The following is a 26864-nucleotide window of genomic DNA, read 5'->3' on the forward strand; positions in this document are numbered from 1 at the left end:
AATATTCATTAGGGAGATTGGTCTATAATTTTCTTTCTCTGTTTTCATCCTACCTAGTTTAGGTATCTATACCATGTCTTTGTCATAAAAGGAATTTGGTAGGAGTCTTCATTCTCTATTTTTTCCAATAGTTTATATATTATTAGCATTAATTGTTCTTTAAATGTTTGATAGAATTCACATGTAAATCCATCTGGTTCTGGGGATTTTTTCTTAGTGAGTTGATTAATAGCTTTTTCTATTTCTTTTTCTAAAATGGGACTATTTAAGCAATTTACTTCCTCCTCTGTTAATCTGGACAATCTATAATTTTGTAGGTGTTCCTCCATTTCACTTAGGTTATCAAATTTATTGGCATAAAGTTGAGTAAAGTAACTCCTAATTATTGTTCTAATTTTTTCTTCCTTGGTGGAAAGTTCTCCCTTTTCATTTTTAAGACTAACAATTTGATTCTCCTCTTTCCTTTTTCTAATCAAATTTACTAAAGGTTTATCTATTTTGTTGATTTTTTCATAAAACCAACTCTTAGTTTTATTTATTACAATTAATTCAATGAATTTATTAATTCAACTTTCAATTTTCAATTTATTATAATAATTTATTATTAACTCTCCTTTTATTTTTAGAATTTCAAGTTTGGTATTTGATTGGGGGTTCTTAATTAGCTTTTTTCTAGCTTTTTTTAGTTGCAAACCCAATTCATTGATCTCTTTTTCTATTTTATGCAAGTAAGCATCTAACGATATAAAATTTCTCCTTATTCCCGCTTTGACTGCATCTCACAAATTTTGGTATGTTTTCTCATTGTTGTCATTCTCTTGAATGAAATTATTGATTGTGTCTATGATTTACTGTTTCACCCATTCATTCTTTAGGATGAGATTATTTAGTTTCCAATACTTTTTGGACTATTTTCCCCTGGCTTTTTATTGAATGTAATATTAATCTGAAAAAATGAATTTACTATTTCTGCCTTTCTACATTTGATTTTGAGGTCTTTATGTCCTTAATATATGGTCAATTTTTGAATAGGTTCCATGAATTTCCAAGAAGAAAGTGTATTCCTTTCTGTCTCCATTCAATTTTATCCAAAGAGCTATCATACTTAACTTTTCTAGTATTCTATTTACCTCTTTAACATCTTTCTTATTTATTTTGTGGTTTGATTTATTTAGTTCTGAGAGAGCAAGGTTGAGATCTCCAACTATTATAATTTTGCTATCTATTTCTTCTTGCAACTCTCTTAACTTGTCCTTTAGGAATTTAGATGCTACACCACTTGGTGCATATATGTTTAATATTGATATTGCTTCATTATCTATGGTATATACCCTTTAGTATTGTTTCACTGGAGCCATCTGACAGTGGCTGCTGGAGATCCCACCCAGACCTGCAAAACGGATCTCTTTGTGTAAGATGATGATACAAGGAGACTGAGAGGCAGCTGCTGTTCTCTGACCTCTCTGACTGAGAGGCCCTTACATTCTTTGACCTCTCTTCTCTTCCTTTTGCCTCTAATTTATGACATTCTCACTCTGTAACACCTATGTCAGCAAAGACTGTCCTGCAACTCCTTCAGATGCTATGATTCACAGCTGTGGAGGCTCTCGGAGAATTGACCTGCTCCTTAACAATTGCCTGTTTTCTTTGTTTTTTGCTATTATTATCCCCCCACAACATGGTCTGCATACTGAGAAATGCAAGCAGCACTATCACTTCTGGATGATTGTAGCAGGTGTTGATCTTGTGAAATATCATGGAGGCAAGCTTTCAAAAGGAGAAGAGGACTATCGTCAGAACAGGCATTTAAGTCTCTCATCAGTCTCCTGGCTTGGCCTTTGATGTGTTGGCCCATTTAATTATCCCAACTAAAAAAGTCTTACCGGAGCTCTTTTTCCTTTCCTTCCCCAAGAACGGATTACTGAAGGAACTCTGGAAGGATATTTCTCATGAACAACTCTGGAACACTGCTAGTTCTTCTTGTAATTCTTATACTTCTTATGCCCTACATTCAGGCGCCATATGTTGTGTCACTGGAGCCACCTGACAGTGGCTGCTGGAGATCCAACCCAGACTTACAGACTGGATCTCCTCATGTGACAGGATGAAACAAGGGAACTGAGAGGAAGTTGCTGTTCTCTGACCTCTCTGACTGAGAGGCCCTTGCATTCTTTGACCTCTCTCCTCTTCCCTCTGCCTCCAACTTATTTCATTCCCAGTCTGCAACACCTGTGCCAGCAAAGGCTACACTGCAACTCCTTCAGATGCTATGAAGTCTGTACAGAGTCTGTGAGAATTGACCTGCCCCTTAATACTTTAGCAAGATATAGTTTCCTTCCTTATCTCTTTTAATTAGATCAATTTTTGCTTTTGCTTGATCTGAGATCAGGATGGCTACCCCTGCTTTTTTTACTTCACCTGAAGCATAATACATTCTGCTCCAGCCTTTGTTTTCCCAAGTAAGTATTTTAATTTTTTTCTATTTTTTCTTTTTTTTTTTTTTGGTTTTGCTTGACTGATTTTTCATGTCTCATTGAGTCATTCATTCCATCTGTTCAATTCTGATTTTTAGGAAATTATTTTGTTCATTTACTTTTTTATTTTTACTTCTTTTTGTATTTGTCCAATTGTGTTTTTAAATGAGTTGTTCTGTTCTAAGGAATTTTTTTTTCCATTTCACTAAGTTCTGTTTTTTAAGGAGTTATTTTCCTTTTCCATTTCACAAATTCTGTTTTTTATGGAGTTGTTTTCTTTTTTCATTTTGTCAAATCTATCTTTTAATGAGTTATATGCCTTTTCCAAATTCTCTTGAAAAGTTTTCCTTTCCTTTCCTTATTTTTCTTCTAGCTCTCTTTTAAGATCCTTTTTAATTTCTCCTAGGAGAGTCTTGTGTGATGGGGACCTGGTTATACCAACTTTTGGGGCTTCATCTGAAGATAATCTGCTTTTAGTCTCCTCAGGGTTTGAAATCTGTTCTTCTCTTTCACCACAAAAACTATCTATGGTTGGAGTTCTTTTTGCCTTTTTACTCATTTGTGTGTGTGTGTGTGTGTGTGTGTGTGTGTGTGTGTGTGTGTGTGTGTTGGGATCTTGTAATGTTCTTGTTAGCTTCCTGGAGGTCTTGGGAGCAGCCTTCATTTTAGCAGAGTAATCATCACAAGAATTGCCAGGGATAAAGTCCAAATTTTTTATTGTCTCCTTCACAGTCTGTCTCCTTGCTTTGGACCCAGGCTAGCTTTCTGGAGGCACTTCAGACAGGCCTTGGTTTCAGTGAAAAAATGAAAGAGAGCTACAAGGAGCCTGATCAAAGATGGAATATCTCTCCCAGTCTGAGAGTTTGAGCTTCAGCCTCTAGTTCTCTGTCTTCTCTGAGTTTGTGTCCAAGTCTGTCTCTAGGTCTGATTCTGACCTCTTAAATACTCTATTACAATTAAATCCACTTATCATGCTGAGTATAAGTTAGTCATTATATTACTAGGGAACCATTATTTGTTGTAAGATTAATTCAATCATACTGAACTTCTTAGAGAACCATGCTAAACTAGATAAGCAGCCTCTTATCAATTCCACTAAATTAACACCTTGTAAAAATTGTTGTTTTACATACACTTCTCCAGAGTTCTGGCTCATTACAGGATCTGCTTTTAGGGCAAGGAGAGGTATTCCAAGTTTCCTCAGGCAAAGTGGCTGTGACTGTGCTAGGATGGTGCTGACTCACTCCCAGTGCTGGGTGGGCATGGCCAGGTGCCATGACACTCTGGCATTTTGGGGTTTACTATTTTACTTTCTTTGGGATAGCCAATTTAATCTCTATTACCTTTCCAACATTTAATGATTTAGCCTAACTGGCCTTCTTGCTTTTCTACATATGCAATATTTAATTTCTAACTCTGCTTACATTTGCACAGGCTGACTTGCCCCAAAATAGAAAGAACTTGAATTCACCTGATCCTTAGAATCTCTTCGTCTTTCAAAACTCAGTTCAATAATGCTCCTTGAATGAGACTTTTTTCTGATGAGAGAATCCAGGTACCCCTCTCTAATACCTGGTATTTACTTGTTTATATTTTCTGGATACTTATTAGAATAAGAGTTGCTTCCCCCAAAAGAACCCACATGTGCAGAAATCTTTGTAGCAGCCCTTTTTGTAGTGACAAGAAAATTGACATAGAGTGGATGCTCAACAGTTGGGAAAAATGGCTGAATAAGTTATGGTACATGAATGTAATGGAATATTATTGTTCTATAATAGGCTGATTTCAGATAAGCCTGGGAAGACTTAAGTGAACTGATACTAAGTGAAGTGAGTAGAACCAAGAGAACATTGTTCAAAAAGATTATGTGATGATAAACTGTGATGAACTTGGCTCTTTTCAAGAATGTGGTAATTCAAGGCAATTCCAATAGACTTGAATGGAAAGAGCCATCCACATCCAGAGAGAGGACTATGAAGACTGAATTGCTTACTTGTTTTGGTTTTTTTTCTTTCTTATTTTTTTCCTTTTGGATCTGATTTTTCTTGTTTGTCCTGATAAAAGTGGAAATATGTTCTGAAGAATTGCACATGTTTAACCTAAATTGGATTACTTGCTGTCTAGGGGAGGAAGGAGGTCAGGAGGGAAGAAGAAAAATTTGGAACACAAGGTTTTGCAAGGGTGAAAACTATCTTAGCATGTATCTTGAAAAAATAAAAAGCTATTATTAAAAGAAAAAAAAAAAAAGAGTTGCTTCCCTTTCCTCACCTCATTTCCAACCTCCAAATACCATGTAAATTGCAAGTGCAATAACTATTTCATTTTTGTCTGTAACCTCCAAGTCTAGCTGCAATATCTAGTTCATTAGCAAGCCTTTAATAAAGCCTTAGTAAATTGATTGAAAGAACAGATTTTTTCCCCCTTCTATTAGCATCCTCTAACTGCTTTCCACGATCTTTAGCTCAAAAGCACCAGGACCTGGCGTTTCTCCTGTTCTACGTGTTCCTTAATCTCTTCCTCTGTCCCTGCCTCTTCCGCAATTGGAGCCCGTGGGAGTGCTAGCTATAAGAGCTGCGACTGTGGTGAAAGACCAGACAAAGGCAGGATGGTTTGGGGAGCCCGGTTCATGGCGCCACATCCTGTGTTGCAATTGCTCCTCCTGGGATCATGTCTCAGGACTGGTTGTGCTGTAGACAGCGACGCCAGGGAACGTGAGGGACGCCCCTATACAGCCGTTATTGAGGTCCCCAATGGGGGACCCTGGGGAGAGTGGACGTGGCCCGAGATGTGTCCGGATGGATTCTTCGCCAGTGGCTTCTCCCTCAAGGTTGGGGACCTTCAGTCTAGGTCTCTGGGGAGTCCTAGTTGGTGGTGGGAACCGTTAGATGTCTGGGTCCCTGATTGGTGGGGAAAGGGCGTGGAGACTTCCTTCTCTGCACATCCTTCTACTGCTTGGGTCGGGAAACCGGGATTCTGATTCTTCATTCCCCACCCTCTCTAAGGTCGAGCCCCCTCAAGGCATTCCGGGAGATGATACCTCCCTGAACGGGGTCCGGCTTCACTGCGCCCGAGGCGACGCTGAGCGCAACACTCACGTGGTGACTTCTCAGTCTGGAAGGTATGACCCCGGGCGTGGAATCCTCCTTCCCCCTCCTCCGTCCCTTCCCCATCCAGGAAACCAAAGAGGGAAAAGGGTCAGGCTTCTTTGCTTCCGACGTGGTTTCCTGAACTTTGACCTGTGTCCCTGGAATTCTCTGGAGATAGACTCGATCTCCTCTGTAACTAGAAATCTGCTCGATTAGGGAGAGGGGGGAAAGTGTGGAGGACAAGGGGTGTGTGTGTGTGTGTGTGTGTGTGTGTGTGTGTGTGTGTGTGTGTGTGTGTGTTTGGTGACAATTCACTCTAGTTTTTCCTTCTCCTGACTGACTGACTGGGAGTTTGTCGTAAAGTGCTTTAATCAGAGTAGGAGAAAAGGAACAGGTCATTCCTCCCAGCACCGGCCTTGTCCTTCCCTTGTGTGAGGGAGCTAAAGAACCTCCTTTTATGCAGTGTTTTGCTTATTTCATGAGGATTTGGAGAACTTGGGAATTGGAAGTCTGATAGAGGGGGGGGGAAAGGGGAAGGGGAAAGGATTTCTAATGGAGAGTTCCATACTTCAGTAGGCCCACCCTCTTTGCTCCCTTAAAGGTGGGGAACGTGGTCTGAGCCGCAGTGGTGTCCAGATGGTGGCTTCCTTGCCGCTTTCTCACTGCGGGTGGAAGAGCCCAGCACCCCAGGAGACAATACTGCAGCTAACAACGTGCGCTTCCGCTGCTCGGGGAGTGAAGAACTGGAAGGGCCCGGCCTGGAGTGGGGCAAATTCGGGTCCTGGAGTGATGATTGTTCCAAGGGTATTTGCGGCCTTCAAACAAAGCTGGAGCCTCCGAGTGGGCTCCGAGATGACACAGCACTCAATGACGTTCGTTTTTTCTGTTGCAACAGCTAAGATCCATCACAAATTGCTTATCAGTGTCTCTTTCCTTAAATTTCTCTTTTCTCCCAAATCTCTCGCCAAGTTCTCCACAAAGCCTGCCCAAAAGTCAATTTACTCCTTAAGGGAATCTAGCGTTAATCAGATTTGAACATCCACATATATACCCCCTCTCTTGTCCTTTATTCCTTCATAGTAAATGTCTTCCCATCCCAATCCTCTATCTTGTGTGCTCCTAAAGAATCTAGGTGTCAGCTGAACCTCTGTCCCCCCCCTTCTCATATGTATTTCCCTCACTGAATTGTAAACCCTCAAAGAGACAGGGAACAGGTTTTGTTCCTTGTAGTTCCACCCTCACAGTGTCCTAAGCATTGGTAAATGCTAGCTTTGTGGTGTTGGGGGGGAAATCCTTCCTTTTCTCTGTATTTTCTACTTTATAAGAATAATTCTTTCCCTCACAATTTTGTGAAGCAGTGCAATGGTTATTCCATTTTACAGATGAGAAAATTAAGGTCACCATCACCCTACTCACCTGGGTTTGACCCTTCAGATTCCTCACTCTTACTCCATATATCTCATTGCCAAATCTTGTACTTTCTAGCACCACAGCATCTCGTCTTTGTCTCCTTTCCACTCACACAGCTCTAACCTTAGTTCAGTCCCTCGTTGCCTCTCCTTCTGCCATTGCAAAAGTCTTAACTGGTCTCCCTGCCTCAGTTCTCTCCTTATTCCAAACCATTAGCCACTCAAATGGTGACATGATATTTTTAAAGTGTAGGTCAAACCATGTCATCCCTCTGCTTAATGAGCTCCAGAATCATTTATAAAGTCCTCTAGCTTTTGAATCTCTTCATAACCTGACACCACCCAGCCTTTCTGTCCTTACACTTTACTCCTCCCCATAAACTCTTAGGATGTTTCTAGAACAAGATATTCAAACTTGTATTTCAATTCCTTTGCATTGACTCTCCCCCACCCATGCCTAGAAAGTTCTGCCCTCTCACTTAGTTTCCTCAGCTTTCTTCGAGATTCACTTCAAGCTCTACCTTTTGCAGGAAATCCTTTTTTGGTTCTCCAAGCCGCCAATGCCTTTCCTTTTAAGATTGTATTCTATTTAATCTGCATTTATCTTTTAACTACCTAGTTCTCAAAAGTAGTTTTCCTTCATAAAATGTAAGCTCCTTGAGGGCAGGTAATATTTTTGCCTTTCTTTGTATTTCCAGCACAGGCTTAATAAATGGTTGTTTAGCGATTTGCCTGCTAACACAGCAAACTCCAATTGCCTAATTGGACTCCTAATTGGACATTCAATCCTCTGGAAAAGGCACTGTGGGTGTAGTGCAGAACAATACTGGTGGTTTGAGTTCAAATCTTAATCCTGTCATTTAATGTTATATAATTATTTATGTAACTTCCCTGGGCTTCCTTTTTTTTTTTTTTTTTTTTTTCACCATAAAAGGAGGGTTGGACTAGAAAGATGTCTCTTGATTTACTCTTTCAACTCTAATTCTATGATCCTACGGAGATAATGGAAAGTGCAAGATCTGAACTCTAATCCTTCCCTTTGATTCTAAGCTTCTGGGAACTCTATAAAATCTAGTATTGTGGGGGGTTTTCACCCTCTCCCAGGAAATAGTACATTTCAAGTCATGGTGTTCTTGGGAGGCTCTAATGAAATAATGTACATTTTAACCTTAAAAGGGCCATATTTGTTTTTCTTAAACTGCACAAAGTCAAAATTGTAGGTGAGTCAAGATCTTTCCTAGAAGATCTTCTAGCTTGTGCAGCCCTTAGAGGAAAACTTAATCAAGGGAGGGCAAAGGACACCCAAAGTTTTCTCGGGGTCCAGCTGGATAGAAGAAGGGGCTAGCGTCCGACGCACTCAGACGAGACAGGGATTGCAGAAGATAGTAATTATCAGAGAACTTTATTTCAGGTGATGGGAAAAAAGAGGAGTGGGGACAACCTGTCCCCCAAATCTTCGGAAAGTGCATCCTGACAGGAACGTGTCCCCCTCAGCTTCAAAGCTCAATATTCTGGAGGAGGAGGAGAAAAAGAATAGACAAGTCCCAGCCATAGTTGGCCCCCCCGCAAGCCGCTTGCCCCAGCACTGGGTGGCCGCCCGGGCGCCCTTACCTCCTTTATTCCTGCAGTCCCCACAGAAAACTCCTACGATAGCGTTCACTAGCTGTATGCCACACAGCACTAGCTCCAGAATTGACACCCCCAACAGCAGGGAGAACAGAGTCACGTTCCATTTTACCACTTGTCCCACAGTTTTGGGTGGGCCAGGTAATTCCCCCTACGGAAGCAGTGGCTGGGATCCACGATTAACTAAGGGGTCAGTCTCTAATCCTTCCTCGAGGTAGGATAAGGGTCTCTAACGTGTCCAGCCCGTGGGAGGGGCTGGAATTTCTTTTTAGCCTGGGAGTGGGTTTATCACGTGGGGTGGAGGAGTGCCTTTGGAGTCAGCCTATTTTTAGGAAGATTAAAGTCTCATTTTCCTCAATGAAGACAAACTGCAAGTAAGGCTTGGGTAGCCTGGGTGAGGTGTTGGCGGGGAAGGTAGGCTAGGGTATTGAGGGTCAGATAAGGGGGCAGCTAGGGGGCGCAGTGGACAGAGCACCAGCCCTGAATTCAGGAGGACACGAATTTAACTGGTCTCAGACACTTAACACTTCCTAGCTGTGTGACCCTGGGCAAGTCACTTAACCCCAGCCTCAGAGGAAAAAAAAGTCAGATAAGGCCTTACTTGTTATTTTTGAAAGGGTAGGCCCATTCCTTAGACTATGTTAAGACATAGGGGCCCATCCCGAAGCGCCGAGATAGACAGTAAGAGGCAATAAAGGGCCCAAAGGGCCCCAAGAACCCCAAAAGCCGAACAGAAGACAGAGCCAGCACCTGGAAAACAATGCACAGAGATTTGAAACAGGAGGGAACCTTAGGAGTCCATAATTTTAGTCCAATTCTTTCATTTTGCAAATGAGGAAACAAAGAGCAGTCAAGTGACCTAAGGTCATGTTGATGAGTGAGAATTGAGGGTTAAGAGCCCCTGTGGTCCATGTCGCAGATTCCTTGCGAAAGCAAACCCGAAATTTGTGGCAAAACCAAGAAGTCAGCTTGCTAAGAAGATAGCTATATTCTTAGTAGTCAGGGTCCTGTTAGGATGGGTTGATACTGAAAGGAAAATGTCTTCATCAGTGGGCTAAGTCCAGAAGGGCAAATAGCTCCTGATTAGGAATTAGCAAAGGTGGGTTAAAGAAAACAGTGTGCTAAGAAGCCAGCTTTCTTAGAGGGCAAACTCCTGATTAAGAACTTGGCAAAGATTAGGGGTTCAGAATCGTCTTTTATTAGCCTTCTGAAGCTTTATCAGTGTTGGCCCAAGTTTCCCCTCCCCCCCCACTCTGCCAAACTGGGAGCAGTTCCAAGGACTAATCTCCAGTTCCACCGAGGGTGGTGATTATGTTCCGAGGCCCAAATTTCCAATTGAATGAGATTACATATTTTGGGAAGGGTGTTGTCTGGGAAAGGTATGTTCCTCCTGGTGGAGAGTTTGAGATTCAGGAACACCCTTCCCCCCAAAGGGGGACACAGTTTACATCAGGGACTCCCCAAAGTCTCCCAAAAATGATCTCAGTTTACATAAATATCCAGGTATTAAATGAGAGATTCAGACTCATATTCTTTGCTTTCAAGTCCACTACTCATCCCATGGTGTGGAAATGGAGGGGCTCAGTGATCCCTTACCCCCCATTACATATCCCCATATTCAGGGTATCCCCAACTTAACTTCTTCCAGCCTAAACCCTACCCCCACAGTCTCCAATGACCATTCCCTATTTAAAAATAAAAATACAGCTCCCTAGCTCTAGGGCACAAAAGTCCTGAGGGTTTTCAGGGAGATGTAGAACTCTCGAATTCTCTGGAGGAAGGGAGATAGGTTGACTCTTGGAGCTAGAAGGACCTTGAAAACTAGTGCAATTAATTCCTTCATTTTATAGAAGAGGAAACCGAGGCTTAAAGAGGAGAAATTACTTGCCTAGAGTCAGATATGGGGGTTAAGGGAACTAAAACATTTATCCTGATTCTCAAAAGAGAATACTTAAGAGATTTCATATGCAAAGAGACCTCACTGGCAAAGGAAGCAGCTATACTCTCCTTGATATAGCATTGACAATGAAAGGATTCCGGATATTTGGATTTCAGCCTGTCTGATTATCTAGGTGCCCAAAGTGGGCAAGTCAGATTGTAGGAAGGGATTTAAAGTTTATCATTCACTAGGCCTAACTAGGTACCAAGGGCACATTCCTCTCTCAGGAGGAACCCGAACCCATTTCTGAGAGAAGCAAAGAAAGTGGTGCTCAATGTAATTTCTGTTAGACCCCCTAGGTACTTACTGGTCTAGCTATTAAACCTGATGATACAACTGTGCCAAGCAGGATCTTCTAAAAATACATGTTATTTGATTTCAACTTGGGTCCTCACTGCTGCATAGCAGTCCCATTTATTCTTTGAGTTTCTCTCCATTACATCCCTTCTTAAAAAGAGTTATTCTTAATTAAAAAAAAAAAAAAAAGAAGAAGAAGAAGAAGAGTTATTCTGAGGAGGGGAGTCCCGAAACTCTCTCTCTCAGATGTTAGGGGGAAAACTTGAGAAACTCCCTCAGAGAATCAAGATAAAATGGTTTCATTCTGATATCTAGGGGACACTAGTTGAGTCCGGGACTACTCCTATTTACCTCGATTGATTTGGAGATTAGTCCAGGGACACTCATTCAATTCTCTATTTTGATTTCAATTCAAACTGCTTCCAGCCACCACCAAGAACTACCCATATAACATGCTTCCTTCATCTCAATTCCTAGCAGAAGGCCAAAAGCAAGAATCATTCCAAGGAACCTCTCTCTCTCTCCTTGGCAGAGTTTCGACCCTCTGCCCACTGAAAAGACATTCTCTTTTTTTCTCCCTCTTTATCTCTCTCACCTATTTCCTTAACAGGACCTTATTTACCTCTCTGTTGGCATTTTTCTGCTAGATTTTTACTTCTCTGTTGGGACCCTGTTACTAAAGATGCAAAAGCTGACTTCTTAGTTCTAATAATAAACTTTTGCCAGTTAACTTTTAGGGTTCATAAATTCATTTATGAAGGATCTGTGTGGCCAGAAGGGGGTTCCCACAACTCCCTGTCCTGAGCTGAATATCATCATTTTTGGCTCCTTGACTGGGAATCAAGGGGAGCTGAACTTCATCGATTCCAGATCTTCTTTTTTTTTCATATGCTAGCTGTTATTATCATTAGCAGAGGTCTGCTGCTCCTACTTTACTGAGAAAATAAATCATGAGATGCCCTTCTTTATTAAAACACCTTTATATAACTACTACCATGCACATTCTCTCCTCCTTTGAACTCCTCTGCTCTGATAAAGCAATTATTCTTTTTGTCAAAGCCTCATTCTTCAATGTCCCTTCTGGGAATTTGCCTCTATTTCAGTAGTCCTTTTTGAATTTTCAGTCTCTACTTATCACTGGCCACTTCCCTTCTACCTAAAAACATACCCTATCCCCACCCCCCAAATCTTTAAAAACAAAGAAACCTTTCACTGGACCCTATCAATGCCTCAAACTGTAATCCCATATCTTACCTCTCTTAGGAAACCAAACTTCTTAATTCAAGGGGAGGGTAGTGGGTGAGGGAAGCTATACTTCCTTAACTCCTGTTCATTTCTCAACCCCTTCAATTTGGCTCCTGAAGCATTTGATTAATTGTGCTCTCTCAAGAATTAAGAAAATAAACAGAGACTACAACTATGTAAATGGATATAAAACAATTGACGTATTTTGTTAAATTAAAACAAAACAAAACAAAACAAAAACCTAATCTTGGCTCCAAAGAAAAGATATAACACCTCCCCCTACTCCTTTGCAGAACTGGAAACTTCAGGGGTATGAAACAGTGAAAATGTTCTCTCCAAGGTCACAACAATTTCTTAGTTGCTAAATCTAAGTTTTTATTCAGTATTCATACTTGTTTTCTTTGCAGTTTTTCCTACTGTTGATAATATCCTCTCTTCCCTCATATTCTATTCCCTCTTCTTTTGTGACATTGAAGCCATTTCTCTCAGTTTTCCTTGTTGGATTATGTTCCACCCTTTAAGAATGGTTCTGTATCATTTATCCTAGTCCTCTTCATAAACATTCTTTTAGGTTCATTTATCATTTCTATGCTGCAGATACAACAAACTACAATTCTACCTCAAATTTTTCGTTCTGAAGTTCAGTTATCTATCCTCAGTTCCAACTGGAAGTCTATGCCTTCTGGAAGTTTAGTTGTCCAAGGCTTAACAAACTATGGAATTTAGCATGTAGCCTCATTTTGTACAGCCCAAGAGCTTTTAAAAAAGCTTTTTACATTTGTAAATACATTTTTATTGAATTTTAAAATGTATAAACTATTGATAGTTCTCTGCTAATACAAACAAGTGGCAGGTGAATTTGGCCCTTGGGTCAATTTGCTAATGCAAACACTGATAAGGACCTAATCTGGAGTCTTGACTTAGAGAGAAAAGGACTGATAGAAGAAATAAACTGATGTTTTAGAATCTATACAACTTGCCAACTAAATTAGAGAGGGAGTTAAAAGAGAAGACTCAAGACTGACTCTAAGATTGCAAAATGGGATGACTTCAAGGATAGATTTGACAAGTAGGGAAATTAAGAGGAGGAGAAGGATTTAGAGAAAGAGGTAATGAGTTCTGTTTTGAGTTTCAGTATGAGTTTTGACAAGGGTGAACTTTGAAACTAGATTTGGGATCTCAGACTCTGAAAAGTATAGGAAAAAGCCTACTTTCCTAGACAAGTCCTTCCCAAGTTAATCGGTGTCATTCATTTGGAGATCTTGGTCAAATCACCCTCCATTGATTTTTTGGGGATGGCCAGGATCCCCTCCAGGAAAAACCCAAGACTCTGGGAAAAAGCTTTCAAAATGATTTTATTCATTTGGAGACCTGGACCTGATATTTCTATTGAGTGGCTTGAAACGCCAAGATAAATATTCTCTTTTCAACTGGAAATCTAGGCCTAGGGGCATTGATAACATTGAATGAATCTCAATCAATAGAAGCACCGGCCTCAGTAATAAAAGGACAACTCTGAACCCCAAATCTTTGCAGAAGTCCAAAGCAGGATTATGCCTTGCCAGATGATCTCTTTTCTTGGCACAACTGCCTGCCAGGCTCTTGCCCACTGTAAGGATACCCTCTTCTCAATGATAATCTTTGTTATTTCTCTGACAGAACCTTGCCACTGAGGAGTCTGTCTTTCTAGCAAAGCTGGCTACGAAGTGCCAATAAAAATCCCTTTTGCTATTCAGACTTTTCAGGTTCTCAAATTCTTTCATATTGGAACCGTGCGCCAACCGGAGGGGATCCCCCACCTCAATTCTCACAACTCTGCACTGACACTAATAGCATCAGTTTGAGATGCCAGTGGGACATCCACCTGAAGATATCCAGGAAGCAGTTAGTGATACAAAACTGGAGAAATGTGGTCTAGATGTGTATATTGGGTGTTATCTTGGGGACTGATAAATCAACAAAAAGAGCATAGTGAGTGAAGAAAACAGAATCCAGTAGGTAGTTAATAAATCCATGAACCCAATCCCCCTAATTCTACATGAAGAAACTAAAGTAAAAGTAAACTCTCACATTATTATTAATACAGTATTTTAAGATTTGCAAAGAATTGCAAATTTTATTTTATTTTCTCTGGGCTTCCATTCATTTCCTTACCTGTAAAATGGAGATATGTTGGGTTGAAAATGTGTGGGAAAAGGTGAAGAACTTTCAGCACATATTGATCGGAGACTGTTAACTAAAGTAGATCAAGCCTATTAGACCTCCGGAGTCATGTGATTTTAGATAAGGCCTGGACTACATTCCATTGTCCAACATGGCTGAAGAAGCTGTATATCACCTTGTCTACTACATTCCACTGACCAACTAGGGGAACAGTATGTGACCAATCACAACATATAGGAGGCAGGATTTTGGAGGTTCTTTGTCTGAAATGTATAAAAGCTGTAAGCATTTTCAAGGCTCTGGCCCTATCCTGCTGTGAAATTTGGCTTGCAGACTAGGATGGGGTCCGCTTCTGGAGATTCTAATAAATAATTCTGCTTTCTATGAGTGACCTCTGAATAGTCAATTTGGGTAGGTCTTTTTGTCCCAAACAGTTGGGGGCTCTCCAGAATGGAGTCTTTGGGGAAGATGGCTGTGCACCCTGGACAGGGATGGGTGCCTATGGAGCAGTTTTCTCCATGGTCTCTAGCTCTAAGTGAGCAGTCTCCCTCTCCTCTTAGACAATGACCCGAAGTGGAGATACTCAGTGGAAAGCAGAATTGAACACTGAAGAAAGAAGACAGTGGACAAGTCCTGACCATCGGCACAGTCTAGAAGATCTACTAGTAGCTCCAGAGGTAAGTGGGAGTCAGAGCGTGGGGGGTCTATTGGCTGAAGGAGAGACAAGCTGTAAAAGAACTGGAGGACTGTTCAGACCCCAAGGAAAGGGCTTTTGAGAGCGCTCTCTGGTGACTGTTGGTATAAGGGTGACCTACACCAGTACTGAGAATAAGAGAAGATAGCAGTCCATGGATTTATGTCAGGACTTTAGGGAACTCAAGAAAAATAGAACTCTGCCTATGTCTGTGTGTGTATGTTTGTCTGCTTTGCATTTTTTGTTCTGTGTTAAAAGTTAACACGCTCATAAAAGATAAGAGTTCAGCCTCTGTGTTACAGGCTTAGAAAAATATCAGGCTGAATTGTGGGAACTGGAATTCATTCAGAGTAGTAATTCTTTCAGAGTGACTCAGGCAGAATTAAAAGAAGTTTGAAAAATCTTTTTTTCTCTTTCCCTCCCTCTGCTTCTGGCTTTTGCAGGAGGAGGGAGAGAAGGGGGAAAATAAAGTTTGGAAAGTTTTTAGAAAATAGAAGAACAGTGGTTATCACTTCTATAAACAAGGAGCCCTGTTATCAGAACTCGGGCTTGTGGGAATCTTGCCAAAAAAAAAATTTTTTTTTTTTCAAAGTAAAACAATAATTGGTGCTTAACTCTTTCCTGGCTTACTAAAGGAAAGAAGTTTGAATGGAATATCTAAGTAGATTTTAGGAAATTTCACAAACTAAAGTACGGGTTAATTTTTAAATACATTTAAATTGGTATGTATGTTAAGATTAGAAACTTAAGATTGGAAATAAGAAGGTGCAGATATTGGAAGGGAGGAATAAAAATGGAGTAAAAGAGGTAAATAGCTGAACATGGAAGGGGGGAGGGCTCTCTGACCTGTTGGAGCTGTGGGAAAACTAGGCATACTTCTAAAAAAAAAAAAAAAAAGAAAAGAAAAATCATTATTAGCAAGTTTGCTTTCATAGAATTAGAGAACAGAAAGTTTAAAAAGGCTACATTGGGTAATTGCAACTTTTGATGAAGAGCTTTAAGAACAATGGTTAAGAAATTTGGCAGTTGGTGATTTTCATCTTGCAACTATGCTTGGTATAAAATTTTTTTGTGATTTTAAACTTTTTAAAGTTGTACCAATTTGTAAGTAAAAGAGCAAAAAAAATTGACTATTTTAAACTGGTGGGGAAGTTTTCCCTGAAAAGCAGGTTTTCAAAGTCTGCGAGAAAGAAATAATGGCAATAAAACCTTATCTGCTTAATGCCACCTGGGAAAAAGAAGTTTCTGCTAGTGGCCTTGAAACACTCAGGCAGAAGAAAGGAGGAAAAAAAAAAAAAAAAACAACTATTTGGTTTGCTTCTGAAACACTGGGTAATTTCTTAACATTATGGGTTATGTTTACTGGACATGTGGGTTTTATAGAGTTATTAACTATTTACTGTATTATGAATCTTAAAGTTTAAAAAAAAAGGTGATTTAAAGAAAAGGGACAAGAGAGATTGATTTACAAAAGTAATTAATAGTTTAAATGGAGCATCTAGTCAGTTATTGGGTTTGGGAGTGTTTAAAGTATGTCGAAGAAGGTTTGAGCAAGTAAGCATTGGGAGGAAAGAGAAATGGGACAGGAGAATGAAAGTGATTTAAGAAGGATTAATTAGTGGGAGCAAATGATTTCAAGAAGAAATCAGTGGGAAAAAAAAGGAATTGGTTGGAAAGGGTAGTCACAGAGAGATGGCTGTGAGACGGGATGTGTTTTTGTAGGGGGAGAGTAGCAGTGGAAAGCTGCAGCTGTTTTTTGGCTAAAAAAAGCAAACTGATTTAAAGGGTCAGGCTGCTCTTACAAGATGCTAATTGATTGAACATTTGTTTCTTTAAATACATAATGGTTTTTGCATTTAAAGAATATGATCAGAAATGTGATATATAGTTTGAAAGGGTTATTTAAAAAAAAAAAGTTTAATTGATGTTTTTAAGAACTTTCCAGATTCTTTTATATGAAAATAGAAAGTTTTAATTAACTATATTGATGCCAATTATTTAGAGGGACTCCAAGGATTTAATTGATGTTTTTAAGAACTTTCCAGATTCTTTTATATGAAAATAGAAAGTTTTAATTAACTATATTGATGCCAATTATTTAGAGGGACTCCAAGGATAATAGTTTTTGCCTTTGTCCTTTTGAAAATGTTTTTGTTATGGACAATATGTAGTTTGGGATTTTTCTGTGTATTGGACATTTTTTTTAAAAAAAGCAAAATGATTGATATAATTTTCAATTTATGGAACACCTACTTGGGCATATAAGAATTGTGTGAACATTCTGGGATAAATTTCTTGTTGTTAAAAGTCTTACAATATGTAGATAATCTTGTGGCAAGGAGGAAAAAGAGAGTGACCTTGTCCAAGTCACTATCAGTTTATTAAATTATTTAGGAGCACAGGGACTGAGAATTTTTTAAGACAAATTGCAATTTGTGAAATGTGAAGTAAAATAAGTCTTTGTATAAGTGAAGGGAAAAATAAATTAGATCCTGTAAATTACTTGAGGGAAAGAATGGAAACAGTAAAGGGAAGAGATTGGAACACAGGGCATTGGTCACTGAAATTTTGACTAATCTTATGTTACCTAAGAACCCTGCAGTGATTCATGTGCAGGGGCAGCAAAGAGGAGATTCATTTGAGACAAGGGAAAACTGCTTTGTGGATGAGGAGGTGAAATGGGCTGGAGAAGAGGAATCTGTAAGAGGAGATGGTGGTGCTAATTCTGGCATTTCTGCCTCAAATGTCTCCACCTTCCCTTACCCCAGAAGAGAAACAGGAAATCCAAAGCCTTGGCACTCAGGAGAATGAAGAGGGGCACTGGCTCCTCCCTTATGGCAGAGAGGTACTGACCACAGCAGGTATGAGACATGTACTCCAATATTTACATCAGGGCAGTCACTGGGGTGTCCAAGGCCTGTGTGATGTGTTGCTGATTAAGTTTGTGGCACTGGCTTGTACACAATAGCAGGCAACTGGTCAGCCGATGTCCTGTTTGTCAGAGGATGAATAGGGTGACCCAATGAACAAGTCCAAAAAGGAGGAAGGCCCCCTGTTATCAGGCCTTTTCAAAGCACACAGGTGGACTTTACCGAGCTGCCATCAGTGGGGTGTCTCAAATATCTGCTGGTCATAGTAGACCATCTGACCTTATGGGTGAAGGCCTTCCCACTTGTCTGGGCAACTGCCTCAGCAGTCGTAAAAGTACTCCTTGAGCATATCATTCCAGGGTATGGGTTGGTGGAGTAGGCAGATTCAGACCAAGGCACCCATTTCACGGCTAAGATCCTCCAATCTGTGGCCCATGCTCTAGAAATATCATGGAACTTACATACCCCATAGCATCTGTCCTCATCAGGTAAAGTGGAAAGGATGGATAAGGAAATTAAACAGCATCTGACTGAATTGGCTGAGACATAATTGCCCTGGACCAAGTGCCTTCCCCTTGTCTTATTAAGAATAGAACAAAACCCCGAAGGGATGTGGGATTATCACCTTATGAATTATTGTATGGTCACATTACCCAAAGGGATTTAAAATTCCTCCTTGGATCCAATATTTGAAACCAAAGATTTGTTTTTAAGGAAAATATGTCATGTCTTTACTGTAACATCTGAAAACTTTAGAACTAAAAGGGCTTATTGTTCAGACTCCTCCGTTAAGATTCATGATACATAAGTTCTAGCTTGAAGACTGGGTATCTGATTCGGACGTGGAAGGAGGACAAGCCGATCTTGAGCTGGAAAGGACCATTCCAGATCCTCTTGACATCAGACACAGCGATGCTACACAGGAAAGAGGGTGGACTCAGCATACCAGAATTAAAGGACCGGCGGACTCTCCGAGGGTGTGGACTTCCCAAGAGAATCCAGAGAACAAGCTGAGGCAAACACTAAAAAGGAACTGATGAACTGTGCATGTGAAATCTTGATAGTAGTATTGATCTGAGGTACCTTATTAGGGCATTGTCTAAATCAAACAGGTGCAGGGCCATGGATGGGAGATAGTAAGTGTGAATAGACTTTTACTCGTTGACCAGAGAGGGTAGATATCATAGATTGTGGTGAGTAAGTTAAATATTGTCTGTAAAGATGGTTCAGTGTTTAATTGTGTTCACCAGTATTCATTAGCGGGTAATGAGGACAAACTGGTGATGAGCCAGATGAGATTAACAAGCAATGTGTAGAGATGTTAATTGAATTTGATCACCATCTTAAGTTCTTCATGAGGAAATATATATATCTCTATACAAATATATTTATGAATAACAGGGAGGACGGTGTGGGAAAAGGTGAAAAACTTACAGCACATATTAATCAGAAACTGTTAACTAAAATAGATCAAGCCTATTAGGCTTTAGTTTTGGCTTCTCCGGAGTCACGTGATTTTAGATAAGGTCTGGACTATATTCCATTGTCCAACATGGCTGACGAAGCTGTATATCACCTTGTCTACTACATTCCACTGACCAACTAGGGGAACAGTATGTGACCAATCACAACATATAGGAGGGTGGGATTTTGGAGGTTCTTTGTTTAAAATGTATAAAAGCTGCAAGCATTTTCAAGGCTCTGGCTCTACCCTACTGTGAAATTTTGCTTGCAGACCAAGATGGGGTCTGCTTCTTGAGATTCTAATAAATAATTCTGCTTTCTATGAGGGACCTCTGAGTAGGCAATTTGGGTAGGTCTTTTTGTCCCAAACAAAAATCTTAAAGTAACGTTTACATGGAAAGGTAAAGATTGTGGTGGAGAGGGACTCAGGACTAAAGAATGGGCCCCTAGTGTAAGGTGAGGGGTGGGATTTTAGACTTGTAATGTATGCAAAGAGCACCTGAAGGTGGATAATGTCTGGGCTTGGGCCTTACCCTACAACGATTTCCACCATAGCCAGCTCCACAAAACTTTTGGTCCCCAGCTTTAGCAGCTATTATTCCAGGACCTAGCACCTATAAAAGAAAAGGAAGAAGAATAACTATCAGATCTCTGTCCACAAAGGCAGAAAGCATAGCTAGACAGACTGATAAACTGCCAATTATACTTCTACCTACCCCTACTATTTCATTTATTTATTTAGGTTAGAAATTACTGATTTAGGAAAAGGAATAATAATAACTTCCATCCTAAGATCGAAGTTATTATTATCCCTGTTTGTAGGGTTCATTTTGGACTCTGGAATACCCTGAGGATCAATTCTGGTGATAGCCAATTTGGCAGAGAAAGCATGAATCTCTGTAAACAGTCTGGTAGCCTAGATATTCCCTGAGGCAGGCAGAGAGGAGCACTAATAGCATTATGAGTGGACTCTTTTGATTTTATTTAGGCATTTTATTCTTTTTTTTTTTTTTTAATAAATTTTTGACAGTATATATGCATGAGTAATTTTTTTTTAATAACATTATCCCTTGTATTCATTTTTCCAAATTATCCCCTCCCTTCCTCCACTCCCTCCCCCCATGACAGGCAATCCCATACATTTTACATGTGTTACAATATTACCTAGATACAATATATGTGTGTAAATCCAATTTTCTTGTTGAACATTAAGTATTAGCTTCCGAAGTATAAGAAACCTGGGTAGATAGACAGTAGTGCTAATGTTTTACATTCACTTCCCAGTGTTCCTTCTCTGGGTGTAGTTATTTCTGTCCATCATTGATCAACTGGAAGTGAGTTGGATCTTCTTTATGTTGAAGATTTCCACTTCCATCAGAATACATCCTCATACAGTATTGTTGTTGAAGTGTACAGCGATCTTCTGGTTCTGTTCATTTCACTCAGCATCAGTTGATTTAAGTCTCTCCAAGCCTCTCTGTATTCCTCCTGCTGGTCATTTCTTACAGAGCAATAATATTCCATAACTTTCATATACCATAATTTACCCAACCATTCTCCAATTGATGGACATCCATTCATCTTCCAGTTTCTAGCTAACACAAAAAGAGCTAGGCATTTTATTCTTAAATAAGCCTTTGGTTCAAATGCACTTTTGATTATGGTCCTATCCCAGGTGGAGGTCTCTAGAAACACCACCTTTACTATATCCAATCAGCCTCACTTTCTCCTCCAGAGCCATCTGGGTCCAATGGCAAGATATGGATCAGGACTACTGGAGATGACTCAGTATGAAGTAGTAAACCTTGGCCCTTTTAAGCTAAGGTATTTCACAGATCTCAGTTTGATTGAGGCAATACTCATTCGGTGATAAAGGCTAGGTAAAAATTAAGGCAAATAATGGCCTCTTAAAAAAAAAAAAAATCCATTCTGGGAGGAGACTCTTAGAACTTTTGACTCAAATATTTTCTGACCAAAATGCAACAATTGCTATTTATATTCACTCTGAATCAGTCAGGGTCCAGACACTGACCAACTGAAGCTTAGCCTGGGATCTATTGTTGGCAAATCTGTGAAAGCCTGAGTGATTTAGATTTAAGGTAGGATCTTAAAGAGAGAAATCTAGAAAAAGGGGAATTAATAACTTGGCACATGAAGTAAAACACCTAACTCAAGAAATGAACTAAATTAGAATGGACCAAATAAAAATTATTGAGTCCATGAAATAAAAAATATTAAGACAAAATCAAGCTATCAGCAGAATTGAAGCCCATGACAATTCTGATTAGATTGTAAGATCATCTTTTTCACCTTCAGCTTCTTCATCTATAAAATAGGCATAATAATAAATGAACATACATTGTAAAACATAAAATGCCAAAATACTTCCCATTTTTAATAAAACCATTAGTTGTTATCACCCCCATATGTGTTGCCTTTCCATTATTTGCTTTTATTTTTAGTAGTGCTCTCCAGTGCCTCAGAAATTTTTGTCCCTTTCTTAAATCTTTCCATTAGAAACAGAGGGCAACTGAGAAGTACAGCAAGAGAGATGGGGGTTAGACCTTGGGAGGAACTTCCTAAAAAATTAATAAAAACATAACTGGGACCCGGTTATAAGATGCCTTATCTCCACCATTAAAACAGGCCTCACCATAGTGTTGAAGATACCTATATATCTCATTTTCTCTGCCTGTCCAATCAAACCTCATAATAACTTATCTTAAGTGGCATTAAGGGTGGATAAAGGGAAGAGGAAAACTAGGAAGACCCATCCCCATTAGTCTCCCAACTATCAAAATACCAGCATGAGAAGAGAAAGGATGCTGAGCACAGAAGTGGGATAGAGAGAATGATCCTTGGCTGGTATGGCTATCCTATTTCTATCCTCTACCCATCCTATTCCTATTCCTATCACTCTACCTCTCCTCCCTCCCTTCTGCCCGCACCAAGGCTGATTATTACATTGATGGACTCCAACCCATCAGCTACTTTTCCTATCTCAACACAGACTATGTAGCCAGGAGTTTTTATCACCTCTCCAAATAATAGAGGTCATTGACAGGCATACCCCTAAAAATTAGACTGGGGGCCTTATGAGAGAAACTGTTTAGAAAAATGTCTGAAACTTCTGTCAGAAATATCATTATTAATATTGTCATTTCACCCCAAATTCCATCTCTTCCCCAACTCCCCCAACTCTCTCCATTTCCCACTATGTTTCTCACCATTAGGCCCCCGCCAATAAAACCTCCTGAGAACACCACTTGCGCGCTGAGATATTTAGTCCACTTGGTCTCACCATTGGGCACCAGGAGGAGGGCATTGAGCACTTATGCAGATAATGGAAAATGAAATGAGGCTGAGTCCGAGAAATCGGGAACATTTCCCTGTACACATGACAAGAGGAGAGGTAACTCCTGAAGAAGAGGTAAAGAGGGAGAAGAGTAAGAATTAGAGAAAAGCAGAGAGAATTGAGGTGAGAGAAAGTGATTGTGATATCAAAGGAAAAGGGATCCTAGTACAAGAGACAAAGGGCAAGTGGGAGGTGTGGCAGAAACCTGGAACCAGAAAAGATCGATAGGGGAGAGACACATTAGTGGAAAGAGGTAAAAACAGGAGTAGTGACGTTTGTGGCTATATATGGTCCAAGAGAGAGAGGATGTGGCACAAGGGAGAGGCTGAACTTCAAAAAGGAAGTTGTCTGGAGGTAACTACATATAGTCACTTCCTTTTCATTGCTCCAAAGTTTTCCTTTTCCATTCAGAGAAGTCCCAAGTTCTCCCAGTTTTCCTCCATTCTCCTGAGACCAAGGCATTCATTCCCTTTGAGACTGGAAAACTATCCCAGGAGGAAAGAAAAATAAAATGGATAGAGTTCAGGGATTGAGTTTCCTCACAGAGGGGTAGTGTGTGCCACAGTTCCCTTTTCATATCTGGGTCACAGTTTCCCTAATTGTCCTATTCAGTTACTCTGCCTCAGGTTAGAACCATTCCCTCTTAATGTTAGGATAAAGGTCTTATATCTTAGACTTTAGGCTATAATCATTCCCTCTTATTGTTTGATGGGATAAAGGTCTTATATCTTAGACCTTAGGCTATAATCATTCCCTCTTTATGTTAGATGGGATAAAGGTCTTTATCCATTTTAGACATCATTAGAATATCAGAAGCCTCTACTTCCATTATGTCATTCTAGGTGCCTGCCTCCATTATGTCATACCCATCCAGGTACCTCCCCCATTATGTAATCATCTTTGGAACCCTATAAAAGAAGCTTGTATCTGACATTCACTGCTGGACTCTTGGAGACAATTAATCTCATTCAGTCCTGGGACCAAACCATGGATCCATTTGGTCCCAGTATATCTCTCCATTAAATAAATTATTAAATATTCTCTAATCTCTATCTTGCTCAGTTTCTCCAGCATTAGAGTAGATAGAAAAATGTTCCATTCTTCGTTCATTTTCTCCCTTCTTTTAGAGAGACCACAATAAGAAACCACTTCCTTCTCCTACTCTTAGAGCAGGAATAGTGTAGGACTGAGGCTTAAGCTTAGCAAAAGTTTTGGAAAGAGCTCTTAAATTAGATGTTTTAGACATCTTAAACTCAGCATGTCTGAATCTGAACTCATCTTTTCCCCAAACCTCTCTTTTTCCTAACTTCCCAATTACTATTGAAGATGTCTCCTCAATCACCAAGGTATTCAAAGTGTCATCTTCAACTTCTCACTCTCACTCTACCCCCACCCCCAGCATATCCAATCTGTTGCCAAGGCCTGTCAATTTTTACCTGTGTTATGTCTTCCACATACTCCCTTCCTTTCTGATACTGTTGCTATGCTGGTACAAGAATTACCTCACTCTTGGACCACTGATCAGTGTCCCTACCCCAAGTCCCTCCCCATTTGAGTCCATATTCTGCTCATCTGTCAAAAGGATCTTCCTAAATTAAGATCTAACCATGTCACTCCTACTCCTAGTCAGTAAGCTTCAGTGGCTCCTTCTTACCTCTAGGATCAACTATAAAAGTCTCTGTTTAAAGTCTTTCATAATCTGATGCCCTACCCTTCCAGTATTCTTATACTTTACACTGTCCCTCCCCTCTGATACTCTTTGATCCAATGACAGCCTCCTTGAGCTACTTCTCAAACAAGATACTCCATTTCTCCACTATAAGATTCACTGTCTGGTTCTCATCATCTCTACCTTTTGACTTTCTTAGCTTCCTTCAATCTACAGAAAGTCTTTTCTGATCTCTCTTAATTCTAATGCCTTCCCTCTGTTAATAATCCCACATATAACTTTAACATGTTTAACATGTATGGGACTGCCTGCCATCTAGAGGAGGGGGTGAAGGGAAGAAAGGGAAAAGTTGTAACAGAAGTGTTTGCAAAGGTTCAATGTTGAAAAATAACCCATGCATATGTTCTGTCAATAAAAAGCTATAATAAAAAATTTTTTTTGGAAAAAATTAATGGGTAAAAAACTAAGTTATAGCTTTCTTTGGAGATAAGTTTGTACTGGGAAAACAAAGTCTAGAAATTAAGTTGATATAAACATATATATATATAAAAAGGTAATTCCACATGTAGGGGTAATTAGTTGGTGCAGTACATAGAGCACCAACCCTGAAGTCAGGAGGACCACAAGTCACTTAACCCCAATTGTCTCAAAAAAAAAATTCACATTCTGTATATAGTTTTGTACATAGTTATTTAAATGCTATTTCCTCATTCAGATTAGGAGCTTCTTAAAAATTGGCAGTGTCTTTTACCTTCTTTGTATTTCCAGAAATTAGCATAATGTATGGCACATAGTAGGATGAATGATTGAATTGAATTGATTGAATCAAGGGACTAGACTTTAGGACCTGGGATTTACTGGGAATTGGGGGAGATCTGAGAACTACTGGGAAAGGCTAGATGTGTGTTAGGGTAGGATAGAGGAGAATTCATGGATCTCCCATCTGTCCATTCTCACTGGCTCCTTCCAGAATTACCTACATAGTCAGTTTTTTTTTTATATAATTCTAAAAATTAAATGTAATAATAAAAGTTTTTAAAATAATTTTTTAAAAACCTGTAAAGTTCTCCAGGAACTCAAGCGAAATGTACACTATAAATGACTTTGCTGTTTTCAGTAGTATAATCATCCACGACTACTCTGAAGGACTTAAAACTATCCATACCTAGAAGGAACTGATTGTGTCTGAATGTAAAATGAAGTATTTTTTCTCTATTCCTCTTCCCCCCCCCCCCCCCAGGCTGGGGTTAAGTGACTTGCCCAGGGTCACACAGCTAGGAAGTGTTAAGTGTCTGAGACCAGATTTGAACTCAGGTCCTCCTGAATTCAAGGCTGGTGCTCTATCCACTGGGCCACCTAGCTGCCCCTATTCCTCTTTTTTTTTAACTTTTTTTGAGGGTTTTTATTTTCATTATGGTGAGAGACCTATATTGTTTTTTTCACAGCTTGACTTTTGTGGAAATGTTTTACATAATCTTTACATGTGGTTTCTTAATTGTGAGTAGGGATAAGAGAAAGACCCTAGAACTCAAAAATTTAAAAAACAAATGTTAAAAAAAATTGTTTTGAATTTAACAGGGAAAATATTAAATATATAAGTCAAAAAAAGAAAAACATTAAATAGAAAAAAAACTAAATTAAAAAAATTTTAATTATCTTCCTTTGTTCCTTCTACCTATTCAGCTGCTTCTCCATTTCTCTCCTCTTTATTACTTAATTTCTTTGAAGAGTTGAATTCACCCTAAGTTTTTCCACTTCCTTATTGTTTACTGCCTAGTTGAACTACTTTTTTTTAATTGTGACACTTGTAACTCTGACTTCCTTGTTGGGCCCCTTTGGGTTTGGCTGTGGTTTAAATGGTAGTCTTCCTTAAAATTGTAAAAAGATAATTTACCACTTCATCATTGAATGGAAGGAGTCAATATCTGAATCTCCCACCAGATGGCTCTTGGTTTTAAGTACCAGTTCATATTTGTATAGAGCTGTCTTAAATCTATAGAAAATTTGTCAGTCTTAATTGTTGAGTTCAATACCTGAATTGTCCACAAGATGGCGGTGTGCTTGAGTCCAGGTTGGTCAGAGAAGGTTCCAAGACTGATAGAATGGCTCTGAACAAATGCCAACTGTCAGCTCTCTTACTCACTACCCAATTCTGGATCCCAGATCCATTGAGGGACCTGAAAAGGGCACTTGTGCTAAGGAAAGGAAGTTAAAGGCAAAGAGTAGTCATTGACCCCAGGCTCTGTACTGATGGAATAACAACAACTACAACAATGACAACTCAAGGGTGGATCCCAAAAATATTGGAGTTCTGGACTGGTGTTGCAATTATCTCAAAAATAATTTGTAGGATTAGACCATCTCCAAGTCAAGAGGCAAATTTTTTGTTATTATAACACTATTGACAATGGGCTAAAATTCCAAAATTGAACTATCAAAAAAATTAGGGGACAAACAGGTATTTTTATAGGAAAAAGTAAGAGAAAATCCTAGAGGTGTGGTTAGGGAGTACTTAGGTTAGGCTTCTCACTCCAGGTGCCCCGTCATTGATGATCATCAAATGTAAAGTCAAG

General features: G+C 39.6%; 2 protein-coding genes across 2 annotated transcripts; one reads left to right on the top strand and one right to left on the bottom strand.

Annotated features, from left to right (window-relative positions):
- The first annotated feature begins 4926 nt into the window (after positions 1-4926).
- On the top strand, positions 4927-7717 carry VMO1 (vitelline membrane outer layer 1 homolog). Its single transcript, XM_074311701.1, has 3 exons — positions 4927-5301; positions 5477-5592; positions 6162-7717. Exons 1-3 carry the CDS (start codon positions 5080-5082, stop codon positions 6457-6459), a joined length of 636 nt encoding a protein of 211 aa, XP_074167802.1. The 5' UTR covers positions 4927-5079; the 3' UTR covers positions 6460-7717.
- A 755-nt stretch (positions 7718-8472) lies between these two features.
- TM4SF5 (transmembrane 4 L six family member 5) lies at positions 8473-22762 on the bottom strand. The gene is given in 9 exon segments (XM_074264731.1): positions 8473-8480; positions 8581-8712; positions 8715-8746; positions 9197-9240; positions 9242-9345; positions 18608-18614; positions 19801-19881; positions 22495-22599; positions 22601-22762. Coding segments are annotated over 9 exon segments (579 nt in total). The 5' UTR covers positions 22667-22762.
- Between the last annotated feature and the right edge of the window lie 4102 nt (positions 22763-26864).

The sequence above is a fragment of the Sminthopsis crassicaudata genome, chromosome 4 (assembly GCF_048593235.1).
Source record: "Sminthopsis crassicaudata isolate SCR6 chromosome 4, ASM4859323v1, whole genome shotgun sequence".
Taxonomy (NCBI): Eukaryota; Metazoa; Chordata; class Mammalia; order Dasyuromorphia; family Dasyuridae; genus Sminthopsis; species Sminthopsis crassicaudata.